The sequence below is a fragment of the Theropithecus gelada genome, chromosome X (genome assembly GCF_003255815.1).
Source record: "Theropithecus gelada isolate Dixy chromosome X, Tgel_1.0, whole genome shotgun sequence".
Taxonomy (NCBI): domain Eukaryota; kingdom Metazoa; phylum Chordata; class Mammalia; order Primates; family Cercopithecidae; genus Theropithecus; species Theropithecus gelada.
Genome location: NC_037689.1, coordinates 83,518,139 through 83,543,180, shown reverse-complemented (window position 1 = coordinate 83,543,180; position 25,042 = coordinate 83,518,139). Strand labels below are relative to the sequence as shown.

At 39.8% G+C, this 25,042-nt stretch overlaps 1 protein-coding gene across 2 annotated transcripts in view; it reads right to left on the bottom strand.

Moving 5' to 3' along the window:
* Positions 1-239: 239 nt before the first annotated feature.
* TEX11 (testis expressed 11) overlaps positions 240-25,042 on the bottom strand; it is a 330,215-nt gene continuing 305,412 nt past the window's right edge. For both annotated transcript variants that reach the window (XM_025372487.1, XM_025372486.1), the window contains 5 exons: positions 23,487-23,636; positions 22,169-22,277; positions 20,977-21,097; positions 1,132-1,296; positions 240-488 (listed from right to left, as the gene is read on the bottom strand). In XM_025372487.1, coding sequence (XP_025228272.1) covers positions 396-488; positions 1,132-1,296; positions 20,977-21,097; positions 22,169-22,277; positions 23,487-23,636 — 638 coding nt within the window. In that variant the 3' untranslated portion in view covers positions 240-395. The remainder of the gene's footprint in view (positions 489-1,131; positions 1,297-20,976; positions 21,098-22,168; positions 22,278-23,486; positions 23,637-25,042) is intronic.

Below are 25,042 nucleotides of genomic sequence, written 5' to 3'. Positions count from 1 at the left end.
TGCTGGCCTTGGTGACCACTAAGGTCCTTCCAAATAAGAGTCTGGGATTCTTTGTTATCTTCAGGGATTGGGAATTTAAGCACTTTGGGAATAAAATGCGATCTGTGTTGAACTGGGATGAACATTCTCTTTTGTTCACATGGGGCATAAACCATCTTGCTCTCACATGGTCTGTTTCAGTATCATCCTTAGCACTTTGGAAAATTTGTTTGTCCCCCAGAAATGAGCTGGTCACCAAGGTAAATTCAACATGCTTTTATTTTAGAAAGTTTATTCAACAACATGAAAACAGGGTCTGAGGAAACAGAAACAAAAGCTCAAGAGAAACTCTGGCAAAAATTTAAACAGTCAGCATCTCAGGACAACGTATCTTCTTCATGTGGCCGTGAGCTTGCCTAATCTGACTTGCTCCAGTAGCCATGTTCATGAAAAACTGGGCCCTTGTTGTTACTCAGTGCTTCCACAAGCTGACTATACAGCATATTCATCTGGGAAAGAGAACAACAAATTTCTTGAAGGGAAAAGGAAACATGGGAAAGCTTCCCAGACCCATGGTGAAGGCATGAAAGTCTAACTGTTACCTTTGGAGATCTGAAGCATCTCAGATTTGGGGAGAAAATACAGTCCTCTCTTGAGGAAAAGGAATCCCCTATTATAAGGGAGAAGATACTTAACTATAAAATATCCTTTGCTTTTATTTGGTAACAAGGCTTTTTCTCCACCAAACCTCTCCTGGTTAGCCAATGGCCCAGAACTCTGTAATTGAGAATAGTTCCTGGAGAAGATGCCTTTTTCAACAGTTATTGCTTTGAGCAGAGGCTAGTCCTTTCCCACATGCACTGGCACTGACAGTGATGCATCTTTCCAGAGCTCACTCTTGGCATTCCTCTTAATTAGATTCTATTTGCTATCCTTAAGTTTCCCCCTGTTCTCTGTCCTTCTTGGTTTTTGCTCTAAGGAATTACTGTTTATGGTCTCCTAATTCTTGAGGTTATGTGGAACCACTGAGAGGAACAATGAGCAAGATCCTTTCCTAGCCAAGGAGGATGGGGTTGAGTCCTTGTGGAGAGCCCAGCCATAACCTCTTGCCCCCTAGGGCATGTCATCTGCCCTAGCCCTCTCCCTCCTCACCTGAGTTTCATAGCTTTCCTTGAAGGAGGTAAGGTGGTCAAGGAAACGCAAGGCCAGGCCACACCACTTTTCAGTAGATACATACTTGCTCCTGCTAAACATAAGTATTCCAGTATTCCAGGACTTGACCATCAGCCAGAGAATCTCCATTTCTGGGTAGTCTTTCTGAAATCCAAGAACAGAAATTTTGCAGTGATTACTGTCACAGTTCATTGTGGCACTACCTGTATCCATGCCATGTCCCTTTATTACTAAACAAACAGTGGGCATTGAGGAAGGTCTGTGCTCCTGGAAAGTGTAGGAGGAGAGCACTTTGAAGGTTTGTCAGCTATAGAATGTTCCATAGCAAGATCTCATGAAGAAACATAAACCGAGGCCCTCTTTGACTGAAGGAAAGAATTAGAAAGATTCCTAATCTCCCTGAAGCAGGAGAAAAACCTGTATACTGTTTGGGGCTTCCCTTGATTCTGTCTTCAGTCAATCATCTCCCTAATACCTACCTCTACTTTTTGGAGAAGGTTGTCAAGAAGCAGTTGTATTGAATTTCTTAATTTCTGTCACCAGAATTAGTCCACATTTGGAGTAGAAATTATATTCATCTTCAGAGTTAACAATATCTACCTAGCTATGAACACAGCACACATTTCTAAGATGGTCCCTTAGCCTTATCAGTGGTCTTTAACACGACTAATCACAAGATTATATTTGCTTCTTCACAACACTTTGCAATAGTGAAAAGTATTAGTCTAAGAAGCTACTTTCTTGGTTCTTGCATAGGAGATGGAACACAAAGAAAGCATTCATGTTAAAGCCCCAGAAGGGAGAAATGTGATAGGAGACACATTAGGCAGCAGCTTTTTGAGAGTGTCAAGAATGCTGTCTCAGCTGCCATCCTTTCATTCATTTGGATCCAAAAAGAAATTCCTATACATAAATCACTGTGATAATGAGGGCACTAAGAGGGAAAAGACAAAACTTTTATCCTAAAGGTTGCGCAATGCTTTTGGGGACACGAGGCATCCACATGTAAAGACGACTTCACAAGGTATGTGATTAAGAGGCACAAACATTAGGTGCTCCCATTCAGTTAAAGAAATGAGCACTGGGATATCCCAGTCAGAGGCGGTCTAGTCTCTGCTTGAAACACTACCCCTCATCCTTGTCCAGTTCGTAGACTTATACTTTTTCTTCAAGTTCACAAGCAGAGTTAGTTGTCTGTTTCCACAGCGAGCTGTCCATTCCTCTAATATAACTTACATCATATTGTTTTGAAATGCTATATATTTATCTCCTCCAGACTATTGAGTTCCTTGAGGTACAGGGAATTTTTCTTGTGCATTTTTGTCTCTTTAGAGTCCAGCATTGTGCCTGGCACATAAGAGAGGCACAACAGATGTTTGCTGAATGAATGAATGAACAAATGAATCAAATCCAGTCAGATGCCACCTCCTCAGTGAGGATTTCCCTGGCTCGCCTCAATTTCTTGCTCAAACCTCTTTGCCCCTCTGGCACTTTGTTCACAGCATCCATAATAGTACTTTGAACACTGTACTGCCTGTCTCCCCCACTAGGCAAGGAGCCCCTTGAAGGTAAAATGACATTTGCTTTTGTATATCCACAGCTTGGCACAGTGTCTGATGCAGGGTATGAGTGTTGTGATTTTAATGTTATGAATGAAAAAAAGACTTAAACAAACAAACAAACATGATCTTAGGGTAGATGAGTAGGATCTACATATACAGAGACTATGTGAAATGTCCAGAATAGGCAAAGCCATAGAGACAGAAAGGAGATTCATGGTTGCCAGGGGCTGGGGAAGGGAGGTATGGGGAAGGACTGCTAATGGGTATAGAGTTTCTTTTGGGGATGATGAAAATGTTCTAGAATTAGATAATGGTGATGGTTGCACAATCTTGTGAATATACTATAACTCACTGAACTGTATACCTTAATGTGAGTTTTATGATATATGAACCAAATCTCAATTAAAAAGAAAAATATAGATATTCAGAGAAAGAGAAGGGCATTCCATGTGGGTAGACAGAATAAATGTGGACTTGGATTGTACCTGAGAACAAGCATGTCTTAGGAAGACCAAGAGTTGTTTGGCCTAAGCAGATGATTTATGTAGAGGTGTTAATGGGAAATAAGACTGGAAATGTAGGATGGGGCTTCCTAAGCCTTTCCTCAATGTTCTTCCTCAGAACACTAGTGTCATGAGAAATGTTAACAGATGGTCTATGAAAATAGAGTTCTTTAGTCAAATACATTTTGGAAATGCCGCATTCTATATATCACCGTTTTGGGGCATTATAATGCACATTAGTTCACTGAAAGTTTAAGGAAGTTTTACAGTAAAGAAACCACGGAACTTTGTCTAATCCAGGGCATGTGGAACGTTTGCTAACACCTTGTGGGCTGGAGTGTTAAGGGTTTTTGCATTACAGGCTTCAGATTTTGAAATTTATCCTGATGGCAATGGGAAGGCACTGAAACTTTTTGAGAAAGAGAGTGATATGATGCAAGTGTAGTTTTAATAAGATAGAAATGCCAGTAGTTTTAATAAGATAGAAATGCCAGTAGTTTTAATAAGATAGAAATGCCAGTGGTGTTTAGAACAGACCTCCGTGTGGGAAAACAGACAGGGGGACTTGTTTAAAGGGAGCTGTGGCTGGGTGCGGGGGCTCACGCCTGTAATCCCAGCACTTTGGGAGGCCAAGGAGGGCGGACCACCTGAGGTCAGGAGTTCAAGACCAGCCTGACCAACATGGAGAAACCCCGTCTCTACTAAAAATACAAAATTACCCAGGCATGGTGGCGCATGCCTGTCATCCCAGCTACTCGGGAAGCTGAGGCAGGAGAATCGCTTGAACCCAGGAGGTGGAGGTTGTGGTGAGCTGAGATCATGCCAGTGCACTCCAGCCTGTGCAACAAGAGCGAAACTCCAAACTCCGTCTCAAAAAATAAAATAGAGGCCAGGTGTGGTGGCTTGTGCCTGTAATCCCAGCACTTTGGGAGGCCAAGACAGGCAGATCACGAGGTCAGGAGATCAAGACCATCCTGGCTAACATGGTGAAACCCTGTCTCTACTAAAAATACAAAAAAATTAGCCGGGCGTGATGGCGGGCGCCTGTATTCCCAGCTACTCGGGAGACTGAGGCAGGAGAATGGCGTGAACCCGGGAGGCGGAGCTTGAAGTGAGCCGAGATCTTACCACTGCACTCCAGCCTGGGTGACAGAGCGAGATTCTGTCTCAAAGAAAAAATAATAAAAATAAAAATAAATTAAAATAAAATAAAGGGAGTTGTGTGATCTAAGAATGAAGTGATGAGGGTCAGAACTAAAATAGTGACAATTTAGATGGACAGATGTAAGAATCATTTAAAGGAAGAATCAATAGAACTTGGTAACTGATTTGATATGGGGAATGACAGGTCAAGTGAAAATGGCTCTAAGTTTGGCTGAAAGAATGCTGGTATCATTGAAAGAAAAAAATGGACATGTTTCTGGGGATAAGGGATAAAGCAACAATAAGTTCTATTTTAAGCATGTTGGCTTGAGATAACTCTGGAGATAAGCAGGCTGTTGCAGATATGGACTGGAACTCAGGTAACACTTAAAGGACAGAGTACGGAATACAGAGTATCAAAGAGTAGAGAATATTGGAAATGTTCATAGTTGGGTGGTAAGAGGGAGAAGAACGCAGAGGAGTGGCGAGAAAATAAAGGAAAAAGGAAAACAGAATTTCAATAAGGAGGCAGTGGCCAATAATGAAGGCCAGGGAAAAGAGACCATCATATTTGCCTGGAAGGTGGTAATTTGTGGTCTTGTAAAGTGTGGCTGACAGTGCAGAATGTGAGGGAAAGAATGGCTCAAGATGAGGACAGATAGGTTAGCAGGACTTTGTATACCACATTCAGGATTTTGGTCTTTAAGAGCAATGGGAAACTACTAAAGAGGATTTCAAAAGGTCATGCATACTCAAAAATGTAAAAGATTGGCCGGGCATGGTGGCTCACACCTGTAATCCCAGGACTTTGGGAGGCCGAGGTGGGCAGATCATGAGGTCAAGAGATCGAGACCATCCTGGCCAACATGGTGAAACCCCATCTCTACTAAAAATACAAAAATTAGCTGGGTGTGGTGGCACGTACCTGTAGTCTCAGCTACTCGGGAGGCTGAGGCAGGAGAATCGCTTGAACCCGGGAAGCAGAGGTTGCAGTGAGCTGAGATCGCACCACTGCACTCCAGCCTGGTGACAGAGCGAGACTCCGTCTCAAAAAAAAAAAAAAAAAAAAAAAAAAAAAGAACACCTTGGTTGCTGGGCAAAGAAAGGAAGGAAGGAAGCAAGAGTAGACGCGAGACCAGTTAAAAGGTTCCTGAGATCACTAAAGTAGCTGAGATAAAAGGTGATAACTTGAATTAGGTTATTGATGGTGGAAGAGAGGAGGAAGTAGGTGAATTTGAGAGATATTTGGGAGGTCAAATTGATAGTACTTGGTGATAGATTAGAAGTGGGAGTGAGGGAGGTGCTGAGGATGACTCCTAGATGCCTGGCTTGGGCAACCAGAAGAATGATGGTGTCATTCAATGAGTTAGGGAACACGGGAGTTTTATTTTAATTTGCATTAGTTGCACTCATGCCCAGCATTGCTTATGAAAATCATTAATCCTCAATAAAGAAATGCATCCACGCAGCTACTGACCTCAAAGCCACATGGACTTGCCTACATGTAATACAAATCAATGCCAGCAAACTGAGGTGTTTGCTCTGATGGTTTTTGGGGCCTCATATTTGAAACCAGTTTTCTCTGTCCTTAACATCTTAATACATATGGCAGCCATGTAGATCTCTAACTGAATTGTAGGTATTCTGGAGCACAATGCCTCTCCTTTTAGGCTCTCCATAGATTCCCAAAGTAAATAGTATGTGCATCAGTTTTATTAGGATACAATTAAAAAAAAAAAACATAGTTTACCTAAAGTGCACAATGCAGTGGTTTTTAGTATATTCACAGTATTCACAGAGTTCTGCCACCATCACCACAATCAATTATGGAATATTTTCATCCCTCCAAAAAGAAAGCCCACGCCCATTGGCTCCACATTCCCCCCGCCCCCAGCCAATATCCTTCCATTTCCTCTCAACCTCCTCCCCTACCCCACTAAGCCCTGGGCAACCACTACTCTCATTTCTGTCTCTTATAGATTGACCTTTTCTGGACATTTAAGATAAATGGGGCCAGGCAGTATGTGGGCCCTTGTGACTGACATCTTTCACTTACCATGTTTTCAAAGTTTATCCATGTTATAGCATGTGTCAATACTTCATTCCTTTTAATGGCCAAATAATATTCCATTGAATGGAAATATCACATTTTGTTTACCCATTCATTGGCTAACAGACATTTGGGTTCTTTCCATTTTGGGCTATATGAATAACTTTGCTATGAACATTTGCTATGAGTCTTTGGACACATGTTTTCATTTCTCTTGGGTATACACCTACCAGTGGAATTTCTGGGTCATAGGGTAACTATGTTTAACCTTCTGGGAAGCTGCCAGACGTTTTCAAAGCTAGAACAATATGAACAATAAAATAAAGTAATATTGTATTACATATGTATAAAATACATATCTGCCTGGGTGTGGTGGCTCATGCGTATAATCCCAGCACTTTGGAAGGCCAAGGAGGGTGAGTTGCTTGAGCTCAGAAGGTTGAGATTAGCCTAGGAGACATGGCGAAACCGCATCTCTACCAAACATACAAAATATTAGCTGGGTGTAGTGGCATGCGCTTGTAGTTTTAGCTACTTGGGAGGCTGAGGTGGGAGGATCTCTTGAGCCCAGGAGGTCAAGGCTACAGTGAGCCATCATCATGCCATTGCACTCCAGCCTGGGTGACAGAGTGAAATTCCATTTCAAAAAAAGCCCACAGAACTTAATGTGTGTGTGTGTGTGTGTGTGTGTGTGTGTGCGCGTTTTTTTTTTTTTTTTTTTTTTTTCATAGAGACAGAGTGTAACTTTGTTGCCCAGGCTGGTCTCAAACTTCTGGCTTCAAGTGAACCTCCCACTTCGGCCTCCCAAACTGCTGGGATTACATGCATGAGCCACTGCACCAGGCCTAAAATGTTTTGTGGTATCTTGTGTTATTATTAATTCATGTAACCAAATCTATTTGTTTTCTGTACAGCTTCTGAGTGGGTCCTCTCCATTCCATGATTTTAAAACATGCTTTCCTCTGTTTTTTCCTAATGCTTTTATAGCTTTGATTTTATATTTAGCTCTTTATCTGGATTTTCTTTATTTCTTCCTTTTGGACTTTATTTTTTTGCATGGTATAAGGCAAAAAAAAAAAATACTACCACTTATATAGTACTTACTATGTGCTGCTATAAGTACTTTATATATATTACGTTATTTAACACTAATAATACTGTAAGGTAGGCACTTTTTTTTAAGCTTTTATTTATTTATTTATTTTTCATAGAGACAAGGTCTCGCTATGTTGGCCGGGCTGGTCTCGAATTCCTGGCCTCAAGCGATACTCCCGCCTTCGCCTCCCAAAGTACTGAGATTATTATTATATTTATTTCACAGATGAGGATACAGAGGTATAAAGAATTAATTAATAAGACCAAAGTCATACAGCTAATAAATGGTGTAGCCAAAATTTATTTGAACTGGCTATGTGGCTCCAAAGTCTGTTCTCTTAACCACTATGCTATAATGCCCCTCAGTTTAAAAATAAGGATGTAACTTTGTTTTTTAAATTGTCCCAATACCATTTTACCAATTGTTCCCTCAGTGATGTCATATACCTCCTCTATTGCATACAAAATTCTCATAGATATGTGGATCTCCTTCTGGGCTCGGTCCTGTTCTATTAATCTATTTGTAGATTTTGGCACTAATGCCATACTTTTAAAATTAATATCATTTTATAGTTTTAAAAGTATTTGATAAGGCAAGTCCTTCCTTGTTCTTTCACAAAAAATGTTTTGGTTCATTTTCTTTTAGGGAAGAATTTTAGAATCACCTTATCAAGTTTCATTAAAAATCTTATTGAGATTTTAATTTTGACTGAATTTATTGCATCGAATTTAGGGAAACTGACTTCATACTGTTAAGGCTTTGCTGTCCAAGAACATGGTATATATTTCCATTTGTTTGCGACTTATGCATTCTTGAAAGCAGAATGGAACAATCTGTGGACAGAGAGTAAAAATGATAGACAGGCAGTAAAATGCCTTAGGAAGTAGAAGGGGATTGAACTGACAGTGCAAGGTTGAGAAAATTTCTTTTGAAAAAAGAGGAAAGGTGAGTAGATAGGTACAGTGGTAGAATGTTATGGTTGAGACCTGGGCCAATGAGGGATCTCATATGTGATGCCCTTGATCTTCTCAACTGGAATGATATGATGAGATCATCTAATGGGGAATGAGGTAGGTTTAAGTTTTTATGAGGTTAGAAAAGGTTTGAAGCAGCCACTTTGAGTTTGCCAAAAAGTTGACAGGAATAAAAGTATTTCTGAGCAGCAATGAGAACCCATTGAAAGCGTAACAGAATGAATCTGTACTGGGCCAGATCTAGGTGGTTCTGTAACTTTCTTTAGTGCTTCTGCTGCTCAAGATCAGGAGCAGAAGAACTGATGGTGGCAAGGTATCAGGTCTGAGAAAAAATGAAACGGCAGGAATAATCAGAAGGAGAGAGAAAGAGAGAAGGAAGGGAAGGAAGGCAGGGAGGGAGGAAGGGAAGGAGGGAGGGAAGAAGGAAGGAAGCAAAGAAAGAAATAAAGAAAAGAGAAAGAAAAGAAAGAGAAAAAGAAAAAAAGGTAGTTAGACTGGACTATAATAGAGTGGGAAAAGACGAGTGATTTGAAGTTCAAGTGAGAACAGAGAATAGACATGGGGGAGTAAAGGGAGATTATACTCAATAGAAAAGTGTTGTGTTAGCTACCAATCTTGAAGGTGGAGCAGTGCCACAGTGGGTGGCTTACATGGGATGTAGACAGTGGCTAAAGGATAAAAAACAGAAACGGTGAAGTGTAAGAATTGCTAACATGGATGCCAAAGTCACTTAGGATAAAAAATAACAATGAAGTTATCAAGGAAGGAAAAGGTGGGTCCAGGACATGACAACATTGGTGATTAAGAGATATAGCTTTTAAGTGAAGAGAAGCCATAGGAAGCTGGTATATAAATAGTACAAAGTACCACCATAGAGCAAAGTTCCAGGTAATTTAGTCCCTTCTGCTGAGAAAAACGGAGTTGGAAAAGATGAGACCTCCATAAAAATTGGTAGTGAGGGACACGTTTTCTTCAGGGAAGATTCTGCTTTGTTCTAAGAAGAAGGGAGAGAAGGAGGTGAAGGTTGATGATAAAGAGAATATTGAGTAGTGCCTGGGAAAAACTCTGTCTTGTTTTTGGGGTTGAATGAGGTTATGGATAGATAGCCTTAAGGGTCTAGGTAAGGATTTGGGAAATACAGAGTTGTTAAAAGATTTGAGGGAAAGGGAGTGATAGAGCAAAGGTTGCGTTTTAGGGAGATATATTTGATAGGGATGCACAGGAGAAAATGGAGAAGAGAAGGAAGAGCCAGAGACCAATTAGGAAACTACAAAGCTGTAGGAGAGACACAATATCAAAGCCTGACTCAAAGATGCCTTTGTATGAACCTCAATTCCAGTCTCAGGGAGACGCGAGGCTTGGAAGGAGGAAGATTTAGATGAAAGAAGGCTGGATGCAGGGGCTCACACCTGTAATCCCAGCACTTTGAGAGGACATGGCAGGAGGATTGCTTGAGCCCAGGAATTTGAGACCAGCCTGGGCAACACAGCAAGACTTCCTCTCAATTAAAAAAATTTTATTAAAAAATAGATGAAAGAAAACCCAAGGACCATTGTCCTATGAAGAAAGAACACGGGGTGCAATTTTTAGCTTTGCCATTATATAGTGGTATGACCTTGTGTCAGATATTTAACCTTTCAATGCCTCAGTTTGCAAAATAATGAGCTTAAATTAGGTAACTGCAAAGATCGTTAGCTTCCAGTTCTAAATTTTCTCAGTCATTGAATGAAGCTTTACCTTATACTTCCTTTAGATTCCAATTGCCTAATCTATGAACTTATATAAGATTGGCAGAAGTAGGAACTGAGATGAAATTGAACTAGTAGAAGGCCAAACAAGAGACAAAGGTATTGATAACCGACCTTCTCCAACTTTAATGTGCATACAAGTCCCTTGGAAATATTGTTTGTTTGTTTGTTTGTTTGTTTGTTTTGGAGATGGAGTCTTACTCTGTTGCCCAAGCTGGAGTGCAGTGGTGTGATTTTGGCTCACTGCAACCTCCACCTCCTGGGTTCAAGCGATTCTTCTGCCTCAGCCTCCCAAGTAGCTGGGATTACAGGCGCCTACCACCACACCTGGCTGATTTTTCTAATTTTAGTAGAGACGGGGTTTCACCATAATGGCCAGGCTGGTTTCAAACTCTGACCTCAAGTAATCCATCCGCCTCGGCCTCCCAAAGTGCTAGGATTACAGGCGTGAGCCACCGTGCCTGGCCGAAAATATAGTTAAAATGCAGACTGATTCAGTAAGTCTGGGGCCTAAGATTCCATACTTCTAACAAGCTCCTAGGGGATGCTGATCACGCTTTGCGAAGCAAACTCTTAGAGAATGTAGCTCAGTAGTTTGAATCACCTTAGCTTCCTTTGTAAAAGGAAAGAGTCTGTGTTCTTCTGGGCTTCTTGGTTACAAAACGCCTTTGTGACTATGACTCTGACATCAGCTGTGAGGATTAGGTTTGTCTCTTCTCTTTAAGTGTAGGTTTCCCTCCACCATTATTTAAGCTTTTGTATATTCTTAAAAATGAACCAAGAAATTTCCACTTCCATGAGATGGAATAGATGTACTTATCCCTATTCTTCCTGCTAAATAGAACTCCTGAACATTATACATAAAACAAACATAAGAAACCTCTGAAAGGTGTAGAGAAAGGGAAGACCTTGGAGCCAAGGATTGGCATAGTGGTAAGTTCTCTGGGTTTTCTTTTTGCTTCATATACCCCAAACTTGGTGCTAGAGATGCCAACAGACATAGACCAAAAAAGAAAAAGAAAAAACTAAAAAAGCCCCAAGAAAAGTCTGCTGTCTCTAGCCAAGGGACCGGTAGTAAAAAGGAGTCCTCTACCTTGAGTATCAATGACGGAGGCCAAGTTAGAAACTTAGGCTCGTTTCTACCTCTACCTGGAAGTAACAAGGCTGGGCCCACTCCCTTGCTAAAGCAGGTCAGAGAAACCAAGTTAAAACAGAAGGTTTAAATGAGATCCAGAGTCTCAGAACAAAATATGAAATTGTTCAGGTTTAACAAATTTACTCATTATACTAATAACCAGGAAGATCTCAAATAATGAAAAAGACAATGAATTGACGCCAACACTGATATGACAGAAATGTTACAATACCCGACAAAGATCTTTTTTCTATGACTTAAAAAAATGGGGTAAAATACATATAGCACAAAATTTAACCACCTTAACGATTTTAAGTGAACAGTTCAGTGGCATTAAGTACATTCACATTGTTGTGCCACCTTCACTACCATCCATCTCCAGAACCAGTTTCATCTTGCAAAGCTAAAGGTCTGTGCCTATTATATAATAACCCCAGTCCTTGGCGACCACCACTTTACTTTCTTTTTTTTCCAATTGTTTATTAAATAATTTTTTTTATTATGGAGATAATTAAATGACATGTTTGTTGTCTGAAAGAGATAGACACTTTTGCTTGTTTATGGAGATATAAAATGTAAATGCCTTACTATTTTATTCCCTTCCATAAACACTGAGTTTGAGTAATTTTGCTGGATTCTTCAAACACTGAGTATTCAGTATTCAGTATTCATGTAAAACTGAGTGAACAACCCTGACTGGCAAATAGAAGCCCAAGCCCAGTGACTCTAAGCTAAGGCCAATCTTGAGCCTGCAAGAAGAGGCCAATGAACACCCAGTCAGCTCTTCCTGGGGAGCCTCCCCTGCAGGTGTCCGTCTCTATGAATTTGACCACTCTGGGTACTTCATATAAATAGAAGGATATGATATTTGTCCTTTTGTGACAAACAACGACTTGATCAATCTCTAGAGAATTATGCTAAGTGAAAAGAACCAATCTTGGTCAGGTGTGGTGGCTCACACCTATAATCCCAGCACTTTGGGAGGCCAAGGAGGGAGGATTGCTTAGTCCAGGAGTCTGAGATCATCTTGGGCAACATAGTGAGACCCCCATCTCTACAAAAAAAAAATTAAAAAATTAGCTGGGCGTGGTGGTGCATGCCTGTGGTCCCAGCTACTCAGGGAGTTAAGGTGGGAGGATCGCTTAAGCCTGGGGGGCTGAGGCTGAGCTATGATGAGCTTCACGTGCAGAGTGACAGAGCAAGACCCTGCCTCAAAAAAAGCCAATCTCAAAAAGTTATGTACTATATGATTCCAAATCTCAAAAGCTATATACTGTTTGATCACATTTATATGACATGCTTGAAATGACAAAATTATAGAAATTGGTAATAGGTTTGTGGTTGCCAGGGTTTAAGGAGGAGCTGCGAGTGGGAGAGGAGTGTGAGGGCTGTACAAAGGAAACATGAGGAATACTTGTGGTGACAGAAATGCAATGCTCTATGTCTTGATTGTGATAATGCCAATATCTTGATTGTGATATTGTACTCTAGTTTTGTTATTGTTGGGGGAACTGGGTAAAGAGTACGTGAGCACTTTGGAAGGCCAAGGTGAGCAGATCACTTGAGGCCAGAAGTTCGAGACCAGCCTGGCCAACACGTCTCTACTAAAAATACAAAAAAATTAGCCGGGCATGGTGGTGGGCGCCTGTAGTCCCAGCTACTCAGGAGGCTGAGGCAGGAGAATGGTGTGAACCTGGGAGGTGGAGCTTGCAGTGAGCCGAGTTCACGCCACTGCACTCCAGCCTGGGTGACAGAGTGAGACTCCGTCTCAAAAAAAAAAAAAAAAAAAAAAAAAATTAAAAAAAAAATTAATCACTGCATTTAAAAGCTAACTATCCAGTCATGTTTCAGGGGATGAGCAATAAATGGATGGGAAACTCATGAGAAAAGTAGAAAAACATTAAGCTCTCTAACAGGTAAACCAAGAGCCAGAGAATTGGAACTGCAATATATTGGACAGAATGAAAGTGGCAAAAACAAAATGCACAGAGAAATTTTGGCCTTATAGAGAGACTATGGAAATTGATCAACTTGGAGTTATAGTACAATCTAATTTCAGTTTGTATTGGTCACTATGGCAAACACACCTGAAAGGTCCAGAGGAGGCTCATGGCTTAGAAATAGAATTTCCTGTTCATCCGAGAAGACAGTAAAATAAATAATCCAAATGTCCAATGTTGAAGTTTTTATTTTTAAACTTAAATTCACACAGGCCATAATTACACATCTCCAGGAGAATTCTAGGCTTTGGTAAGTCAATGCTAGTTTGTATCAGATTGTCACCCTGCTATAATGTTCCACCATCTGTTGTGATTTGCAGATAGTCATGTCTCGCTTCACAATGGGGACACAAGCTGAGAAATGTATCATTAGGTGATTTCATCATTGTGTGAATATCACAGAAGTGTCCTTACACAAATTTACACGGTATAGCCTCCTATACACCTAGGCGATATGGTAAAGCCCATTGCTCCTAGTCTACAAACCCATACAGCATGTGACTGTACTGAATACTGTAGGTAACTGTAACCCAATGGTAAGTATTTGTGTATCTAAACATAGAAATGGTAGAGGAAAAATGTGGTATGAAAGATAAAAAAAATGGTATGCCTTTATAGGGCACTTACCATGAATAGAGCTTGCAGGACTAGAAGTTGCTCTGGGTGAGTCAGTGAGTGAGTGGTGAGTGAACATGAAGGTATAGGACATTCTTGTACATTACTGTAGACTTTATAAACACTGTATACCTAAGCTGCACTCAGTTTATTAAAGGGTATTTTTCTTTCTTAATAATAAATTAACCTTTGGCCAGGCGTGGTGGCTCACACCTGTATTCTCAGCACTTTGGGAGACCAAGGCAGGCAGATTACTTAAGCAGATTACTTGAACTTGAGTTCAAGACCAGCCTGGGCAACATGGTGAAACCCTGTCTCTATTAAAAATACAAACAAATTAGTCAGGTGTGGTGGTGCGCACATGTGGTCTCAGCTACTCGGGAGGCTGAGGTGGGAGGATTGATTGTACCTGGGAGGTCAAAGCTGCAGTGAGCTGAGATTGTGCCACTGCTCTCCAGCCTGGGTGACAGAGAGAGACTTTGTCTCAAAAAATATGTAAATATAAATTGAACTTGTCTTACTGCAACTTTTTTCCTTTATAAACTGTAATACCAGCACTTTGGGAGGCCAAGGTGGGTGGATCACTTGAGGTCAGGAGTTTGATACCAGTCTGACCAACATGGTGAAACCCTGTCTCAACTAAAAATACAAAATTAGCCAGACGTGGTGGCACATGCCTGTAATCCCAGCTACTTGGGAGGCTGAGGCAGGAGAATCACTTGAACCTGGGAGGCAGAGGTTGTAGTTAGCCGAGATCGCGCCCTCGCACTCCAGCCTGGGTGACAGTGAGACTCCATCTCAAAAACAAAAAACAAAAAACCTTTTTAATTAAAAAAAAAATTTTGTTTTTGACCAGGCACAGTGGCTAACGCCTGTAATCCCAGCACTTTGGGAGGCTGAAGTGAGCCAATCACTTGAGGTCAGGAGTTTGAGGCCAGCCTGGCCAATGTGGTGAAACCTCATCTCCACTAAAAATACCAAAATTATGCGGGTGTGGTGGCGCGCACCTATGGTCCCAGCTATTTGGAAGCTGAAGCAGGAGAAGTGCTTGAACCCAGGAGGCAGATGTTGCAATGAGCCGAGACTGCACTCCAGCCTGGGTGACAGAGCGAGACTCTGTCTCAAAAAAACCAAACCAAAACAAAAAAACCCCAACTTTTTGACTCTTTTGTAATAACATTTAGCTTAAAACACAAATACATTATACAGTTGTACAAAAATATTTTCTTTATATCCTTATTGTATAAGCGTTTTCCTATTTTTAATTTTTTTAAAAACTTTAAAAACTTTTTGTTAAAAACTAAGACACAAACACATACATTAGCCTAGGCCTACCCAGGGCCAGGATCATCAATATCACTGTCTCCCATCTCCACATTTTGTCCTGCTGGAAAGGCTTCCTGGGCAAAACATACATGGAGCTGTCATTTCCTAGGATGATAATGCCATTTTCTGGAATACCTCCTGAAGGACCTGCCTGAAGCTGCCTTACAGTTTTAACTTTCTTTTATAAGTAAAAGGAATATACTCTAAAATAATGATAAAAGTATAGTAAATACATGAAACAGCAACATAGTAATTTGTTATATCACTAACAAGAATTATGGACTGTATCTAATTGTATGTGCTGTACTTTTATATGACTGGCAGTTCAGTAGGTTTTGTTAACACTGGCATCACCACAAACATGTGAGTGATGTGTTGCCTTATGATGGCTACGATGTCACTAGGTGACAGGAATTTTTCAGCTCCATTATAATCTTACAGGACCACCATTATATATTATGAAATGTCATGATGTGGCACATGACTATATTTATATATTAAGAAGTAGTTGAGTCAAGAGCAGTCAGGATCCTCAGATATTAACATGGACTCAAATAATGGCTTTCTGTGGAACTTTAAGCATGGCATGTAGTGCTCTTAATGTTTTATAGCTCTCTTATAATAACAATACTGCCTTACATGTATACAAGCTGTTAAAGTTTACAAAACATACATTATTTTCATTGATCTTTACAACTCCAGTGTGGGAGAGTCAGATCAGGTATTATTCCCACTTTACAAATGTGAAAACTGAAGTCAAACAGCAGAGGAGTGATACTAACATGCAACAGGAAACAAACAAAACATCATTTAGACCCTTAGCTCACACTATAACGAACTTTAAAATGAATTATAGAGTTACATGTCAGAGATAAAAGTATACAACTTCTACAAAAACACATAGGAAAAAAATCTTTGTAAACGTGGGTTGGGCAAAGATTTCTCAGCATGACCAAAAACATTACCCACAAAAGAAAAAATTGATAAATTGGACTTCATCAAAATTAAAAACTTTGGCTCTTCAAATGATACCCTGAGGAAAATGAAAAGACAAGCCAGAGACTAGGAGAAAATACTTCCAAATCATATATCTCGTAAAGGACTTGTATCTAGAATATATAAAGAACTCTTATAACTCAATAAAAACTCCATTTTAAAAATGGGAAAATAATTGAATAGACATTTATCCAAACACAATACACAAACAGTCAATAAGTACATGAAAAAATGATCACCACCATTAGTCATCAAGGAAATATAAATCAAAACCACAATGAGCTACTACTCCCCACCCACTGGGATGGCTATAACAAAAAAAGAAAAGATGAACAATAATAAGTGTTGAGAATGTAGAGAAATTGGAATCTTCATACACCGCTAGTGAAAATGTAAAATGGTATGGCCACCTTGGCAAACAGACTGCAGCTCCTCCAAAAGTTAAATCTAGAGTTACCTGATGACCCAACAATTCCATTCCTAGGTATATATTCAAGAGAATTAAACACATATGTTCACAAAAACACTTGCACATGAATGTTTATAGTAGCATTATTCATAATAGCCAAAAAGTGGAAACAACTCAAATATCTATGAACTGATGAATGGATAAACAAAGTGTGTTATATCCATTCACTAGAATGTTATTCAGCAAACGAAAAAGGAATGGAATACTGATAATACCACAACATGGATCAACCTCAAAAACATTATGCTCAATGAAATGAGCCAGACACAAGAGGCCATGTATTATATAATTTCATTTATATGAAGTGTCCAGAAAGAGAAAATCTACAGAGACAGAAAGCGGATCTGTGGTTGCCTGGAGCTGAAGGTGGGAGCAAGAATTGTCTGTAAATGGGCAAGGGGGAAATTTCTAGGGTAATGGAAATGTTCTAAAACTGGACTGTGGGAGGAAGGATGGAGCAAGATGGCTGAATAGAAGCCTCCACCAATCATCCTCTTTGCAGGAACACCAAATTTAATAACTATCTGCACAAAAATTAAGAATAAAAAATCAGGTGAGTGATCACAGCACCTGGTTTTAACTTCATATCACTGAAAGAGCCACTAAAGAGTGTAGGAAAGACAATCTTGAATTGCCAGTGCCACCCCCTCCTATGCCCCAACAGTGGCTGCATGGCATGGCGAATCTGTGTGCTTGGGGAAGGGAGACCACAGTGATTGTGGGATCTTGCTTGGAACTCTGTGCTGCCCTGTCACAGCGGAAAGTAACACTGGGCAGAACTCAACTGATTCTCATGGAGGGAGTATTTAGACCAGCCCTAGCTAGAGAGCAATTGTCCATCCCAGTGGTTGGAACTTGAGTTCCAACAAGCCTTGCCACTGAGAGCTAAAGTGCCCTGGGGTTTTAAATAAATTTGAGAGGCAGTCTAGGCCACAAGGACTGCAACTCCTGGGCAAATCCTAGTGCTGTGCTGGGCTTGGAGCCAGTGCATCTGGGGGACATGCAACCTGGTGAGACACCAGCCAGGGCAGCCAAGGCAGTGATTGCACCACTCCTCCCTCAACCCCAGGCAGTGCAGTTTGCAGCTCCAAAAGAGACCCCTTCCTTCTACTAGAGGAGAGGAGAGGGAAGCTTAAGAGGGACTTTGTCTTGCATCTTGGATACCAGCTCAGCCACAGTAGGATAGGGCACTTGGCATAGTCATGAGGGCCCCATTCTAGGCCCTAGTTCCCAGATAACATTTTGAGACACACCTTGGGCTAAAGCGTACCCACTGCCTTCAAGGGAAGGACCCAGTCTCAGCAGGATTCATCACCTGCTGACTAAATAGCACTTTGGTCCTCAATGATCAGCAGCAGTAGCCAGGTAGTACATACTGTGGGCCTTAGGTGAGACTCTGAGACATGCTGGCTTCAGTTGTGACCCAGTACACTCCCAGCTGTGGTGGCTATGAGGAGAGACTCCTTCTGCTTGAGAAAAGCTGAGGGAAGAGTAAAGAGGATTTTGTATTGCAGCCTAGATATTAACTCAGCCACAGTGGGTTAGAGCACCAAGTGGGCTCCTAGGGTCCCTGGTTCCAGGCCTTGGCTCTTGGATGGGATTTCTGTATCTGTCCTGGGCCAGAGAGGAGCCCACTTCTCTGAAGTATGAGTCCCAGGCCTGGCAGCATTCACCACAAGCTGACCGCAGAGCTCTTGGGCCTCAAGTGAACACTGGCAGTAGCCCGGCAGAACTCCCCACACCACCTGATGGTAGTGGCCATGGGGAGAGACTCTTCTGCGTGTGGAAAGAGGAAACAGTGGGAAAGACTTTGTCTTGTGGTTTGGATACCAGCTAAGCTGCAGTAGAATAGAGCACTAGGTAGACTTCTAGGGTTTCTGACTCCAGGCCCTGGCTCCTGCATGTCATCTCTGGGGCCAGGGGGAAGTCGCTGCCCTGAAGGGAAGGACACAGCCTGACTGGCTTCACCACCTGCTGACTGTAGAGCCCTAAGGCCTTGAGCAAACATAGGTGGTAGCCAGGTAGTGGTTACAGTGGGCCTTGGGTGAGACCCAGTGCTGTGCTGCCTTCAGGTCTGACCAGCACAGTTCCAGTGGTAGTGGCCACAAGGGTGCTTGTATCACCCCTCCTCCAGCCCCAGGCAGCTCAGCAGAGTAGAACAGAATAGCAAACCCAGAAATAAATCCATACATCTACAGTGAACTCATTTTTGACAAAGGTGCCAATAACATACTTTGGGAAAAGGAGAGTCTCTTCAATAAATGGTGCTGGGAAAACTGGATATCCAATATGCAGAAGAAGGAAACTTGAGATCCCTATGTCTTGCCTTATACAAAGATCAAATCAAAATGGATTAAAGACTCAAATCTAACACTTCAAACTATGAAACTAATACAAGAAAATATTGGGAAATCTCTCCAGGATATTGCAGTAGGCAAAGATTCCTTGAGCAATATCCTACAAGTATGGGCAACCAAATAAAAAATGGACAAATGGGATCACATCAAGTTTAAAAGCTTCTGCACAGCAAAGGAAACAATCAACAAAGCGAAGAGACAACCTACAGAATAAGAGAAAATATTTACATACTACTTCTCTGATAAGGGATTAATAACCAGAATATACACAGAGCTCAAACAATTCTACAGGAAAAATAATCTAAAAATCGAGTTTTAATATAAGGAAAAGATCTGAATAGACATTTCTCAAAAGAAGACATACAAATGGCAAACAGGCATATGAAAAGGTACTTACTATCGCTGATCATCAGAGAACTGCAAATCAAAACTACAATGAGATATTGTCTCACCCCAGTTAAAATGGCTTATATCCAAAAGACAGGCAATAGCAAATGCTGGTGAGGATGTGGAGAAAAGGGAACCTTCACACACTGTTGGTGGGAACGTACATTAGTACAACCACTATGGAGAACAGTTTGGAGGTTCCTCAAAAAACTAAAAATTGAGTTACCATATGATCCAGCAATCTCACTACTGGATATACACCCAAAAGAAAGGAAATCAGTATATCAAAGAGGTATCTGCACTCCTATGTTTGTTGCAGCACTGTTTACAATAGCTAAGATTTGGAAGCAACCTAAGTGTCCGTCAACAGATGAATGGATAAAGACAATGTGGTACCTATACACAATGGAGAACTATGCGGCCATAAAAAAAGAATGAGATCCAGTCACTTGCAGCAACATGGATGGAACTGGAGATCAGTATATTGAGTGAAATAAGCCCAGCACACACAAAAAAGCAAACTTCACATGTTCTCACTTATTTGTGAAAGCTGAAAATTAAAATAATTGAACTGTTGGGGAGAGAAATAGAGAGATGGTTACCAGAGGAGGGGTGGGGGAAATGTGGGAATGGTTAATAGGTACAAAAAATAGAATGAATAAGATCTGTACTTAATAGCACAACAGGGTGATTATAATCAACAATAATTTAATTGTACATTTTTAAAAACTAAAAGTATAATTGAATTGCTTGTAACACAAAGGATAAACGCTTGAGGTGATGGATACCCCATTTATCCTGATATGATTATTATGCATTATATGCCTGTACCAAAATATCTCATGTAGCCCATAAACATATACACCGCTATGTACCCACAAAAATTAAAAATAAAACATTTTTTAAATTAAAAAACACTGGATTGTAGTGATAGTTGCACAACTCTATAAATTTACTGAATTGTGCACAAGCCATGGTGAATTTTATGATATGTAAATTATACCTCAAGAAACCTAATTTTAAAACCACTGAATAAACCTGCACAGAAAAGAAAAAGAAATCAGCAGAGGAGGGACTAGAATACAGGTCTTCAATGTTCCTTCTACTCTATCACCTGCTTCTGGGAAAGGATGGGAATAGCAATAACTTTTTTCAAAAGGTTCATATCATCACAGAGGAAGTAATCATCCCACCATGATTTGAAAATATAAAATAATTCAAAATGCCTGGTGGTACTGCTATTTGGACCTAATCCATAATATACTTGTGTTAGAAAATGTCTACTTTCAACTATTTATATTTCAGAAAACCCAGGAAAATTCTGTAGTGTGTAACTACAAAATTGTAATATGAATTTATCATAAAACTCATATCAGAAAGCATTATTGTATATAATTTATAGTACACAAGACAGTTCAGTTCTTTAAAATTAACTGAAAGTTTAATGTCACTATTTGACTTACAGTGCGGCTAATGTGGCTCAGAGCATCTTCAAAATAGCCCCAAACTTCTTCCAGGGGACAGAGCTCTACATTCGACGCCCCATCTGGCACTGAGAGGTTAATCAAGTTGTGCATACATTTGCTGAAAATCAAAAAGAGAAAACTCATCCCATAAGGAAAGAAATCATTGGCTTCATGGCTAAGATAAGTAAAATCTGGATCTCATCCCAGACTAACAGCTTCAAAACACTTCTGTTCTTCCCTCGGTTTTATCTGGCCTCCAACCTCAGAAGACAGATTTTTGAAGCTGTAAAACAGGTTGACCAATCCTTTCTTTTTTCATGCCTATGGTTGTCTTTCATTCTTTTTTTAGTTTCCCGCACGAAGGAGTTGTGGCTGTCTATTATATTTTATGAGCTGGTTCAATTTACAGGCATTTTAAAGCATCTTGGTACTTCCTCAAATGGGCAAGGGAACTGGGGTTTAAAGTGGAACGATTCCACAAGAACTGTCTTTCGTGCCTTAACACAGGGAGACTGTAATGATGTTTTGCAGACAAAAAAGTCACACAACATCTATTTTTCCCCATGTCTGGACACAGAAAACAAAAAAGTCTCCAATAGATAATATTTTATACAGCACTTATCAGTGCTTAAAGTGCTTAGAAAAATAATGAGGCAAACATAGCAAAATGTTAACATTTGTTAAATTTGGGTGCTGTGTGCCTGTAATCCCAGCTACTCATGAAGCTGAGGTGGAGAATCGTTTGAGCCCAGGAGTTTGAATCCAGCCTGGGCAACAACACGAGACTCCATCTCTAAAAATAAAACAAATACATCTGGGTGGTGGATACGTTGGTGTTTGTTATATTAACCTCTGTACTTTCCTGTACATTTGGAATATTATTTAGTGATGAAACAAAGAAAGAAAGGTACTTAGCAGTTTTATTATATACACAGATTCACACAAAGAAGCAACTTTTCCCCTTTTTTTTTCTCCTTTGGGAAAAGCAAGCTCCTCGACTTTGCTAAATGATTATTGGTCTGTAATACAACTCTCAGTATGGAGCTGTCCACAGGAGTGCCCCCAGATCATCCCCAGATCATCTCTTAAGTTGGGTCAATTAAGAATGATTGGTTACTTATGAGGCATTGACTATAGTTCTTCTGGCTATCAAAAAGGCTGGATTAAGTTTTGAATTGTATTTACTAACCTGTATTGTGATACATCAATTGATTCTTCCTTTTTGTAGAGCAATAAAGCCTTTTTCAAGGCCTTGAGAGCAATGAAAGGATAGTGTGCAGGCTTTTCCATTGCTATTACTAGAGGAAGAAAAGGAAAAAGGTTGTGAACATCATAATGTCACCCATCACAGTTTTCATCCCAGGCTACCACTTGCTTTCTCTAATGAAACTGGGCTGAAACAGATGAACAAAAATAAACAACAATGAATTTTATAAATGATAAATCTACAGTTGCTTTTGGAAATAGCTTCTATTTTCTGGGTAACATCCTTTATTCAGCAAACATCAACAGAAAACCTACTGTTTCTATGACCTTGCACTCCGTCATACAGGTGAAGCAATAATCTTATGAATGAGAGTCAAGGAAGGGCACACTAAGAAGGAAACAGAAAGCAGATCAGTAAAAGGGCACTAATCAAAACAGGTTTGTACTAAAATGTCCTATTTTTATCTGATACTAAAAATAGGAAACACTTGACAAGGGAGTATCAGAGGTAACTAACCCTAAGACTTCCACATGCATTTAACAGATTTTTAGAATTGGAGTTCCGTTATACAAGGAGCAGTGGTCACTGTCACATGTCTATAAAGTATATATCATCTGCTCCATGGCTCTAGGAATTCTGTCTTGGCAAGACCAAGGAAAGGCAAATGTGACTCTTGTGCACTTGGAGCTACCTAATATTTTTATTAACCACACACATGCTCCTGAAGAGGGTGAGAGACAAAAAGGGAAGAAAATTAGGCTGTTTCCTGCAGTGTACTCCCAAAGAGGCTCTAAGCCCCCAAACCCACTTAAAGTTCAGCCTGAAATTTGAGAGTGGCAGTTGTGTTAAAAAATATTACCAGTATTTCTCTGTACATTTCAACAAACTGCTAAGATTGCATCACTTTTGATTGTTGAAGCATTCAGTTATTTCTAGCTAGCCCAGAAAAACTTTCTAAAGTTTGAGCTCCCCCTATTGTGTAGTTACACAATTAAATTCCACACAGAAAAAATTTGAGCACCTATTAGGAGCAATGAACGTCGCTAGGGTTTGTAAGTACAATTAAATAATTATTGTTTATGACCCTAAAGAGATTATAATCTCATAGAGTGAAGAAGATAAATGCACAAATGATCATAATACAAAATAGTCTAAGAATGGCGTTAGAGAAGGAGAAACAAAGTGCTATGAGGAAAAATTATTTCCTACCTGGAGGTAAGAAAGAGGAGTAAAGAGAAGAAAAAAAGTCATACGATAGAAATGGCCACCAGCCTTACAAAAGCATAAATATAGCTCTTACTTGCAATTGTTTCAAATGTTTTAGTTTCTAAATGAGGCAGCTCCCACACTGATTCCAGGAAGCTTTCCAGTAATGGATCATTCAATTTGGCTCTAATTTCAAACTCGTACAGCAGAAGCAATTTCTCACATGAATCATTTGAGAAGGTCCCTAAGAAAGAGGCAAAAATGCAACATTCTTTGTGATTATATTTTATTATTCTCTTTGGTTGTAATCTAACTAACTGGAGAGGTTTTCCTTCTAAGAAAAATTAATTTTACTTACAATTTGAAGGTCAACTTCACTGCTGTAGACAGATTCTAAATTTTATTTTTGGTTTTTTATTTGATTCTAACACATTTTAAATCTACAAGCTCAACACTACTTCCAACATTCTGTAGTGCATTCACTAGAACTACCTATATTTTCTCAAACAATTGCCACGATGCTTCTAATCAGCCTGAGAAAACCCGCAGATATTATTGATTCTAATTCAAATCCAATGTTTACTTGCTTCTTGTGAACTTTCAACTGGGCTGGTGCTCACCCTAATGGTTGAGTTAACCAGAAGATACAGTGCTGTATAAACTAATAGTGATTTTATTTTAAGCAGAATAGAGGAGAGTTTCCAAACTGTTTCATTAGTCGACAGAATTTCTTGGGCATCAGCATAGAAAGAATTTCATGTCAGGTGTCATACACCAAACTACGTGAGACAGTTTTCATTCATCCTTCTTGGTAGATTGAACATTGAAAAATGTTTTGAGGTATGACATATAGACAACAAACTGAAAGAAGTACTCTAACCTTAAACAGCTTGACGAGTTTTTACATGTGTTTAAACCCGTGTAATAACTACCTAGATTGTGATAACAAACACTTAAAACTATACAGAAGGTTCCTTTGTGCTCCTTTCCGGTCAATACCATCCAACCAAGGTAGCAACTATCTTTACTCTTCTGCATCTATGTTTTGCATCTATTTTCATGAGGAATCTTGGTCTGCAGTATCTTACATTGTCTTTGTCTACTACTGGTATCAGGATAATAGTCTTATAAGATGAACTGGGAATTGTGCCCTCCTTTCTGGATGAGTTTATATAGAGTTGGTATTACATCTTCTTTAAATGTTTAGTAGAATTCTTCAGTGCAGTTTTCTTTGTTGGAAGATTTTAAACTATGAATTTAATTACTAGGCATAGGAGTATATATTTCTTCTTGAGGGAGCTATGGTAGTTTGTGACTTTCAAGAAATTTGTACATTTCACCTAAAATTCTAAATTCATGGACATAAAAGTGTTCATAATATTCTCTTATTACCTTTTAAAATGTCTGTAGGATCTCTAGTGAGGTCTCCACATCTATTCCTGATATTGTTAATTTGTGCTTGATTTGCCTGGCTAGAGGTTTATCAATTGTACTGATTGTTTCAAAAGAAAAAAACTTTTGGTTTCATTGACTTTATCTACTGTTTTCTGTTTTAAATTTTAATGATTTGTGCTCTTATTTTTATTACTTTTTGCTTGATTGGGTTTAATTTGCTCATTTTTTTCTAGTTTCTTTTTTTTTTTTTTTTTT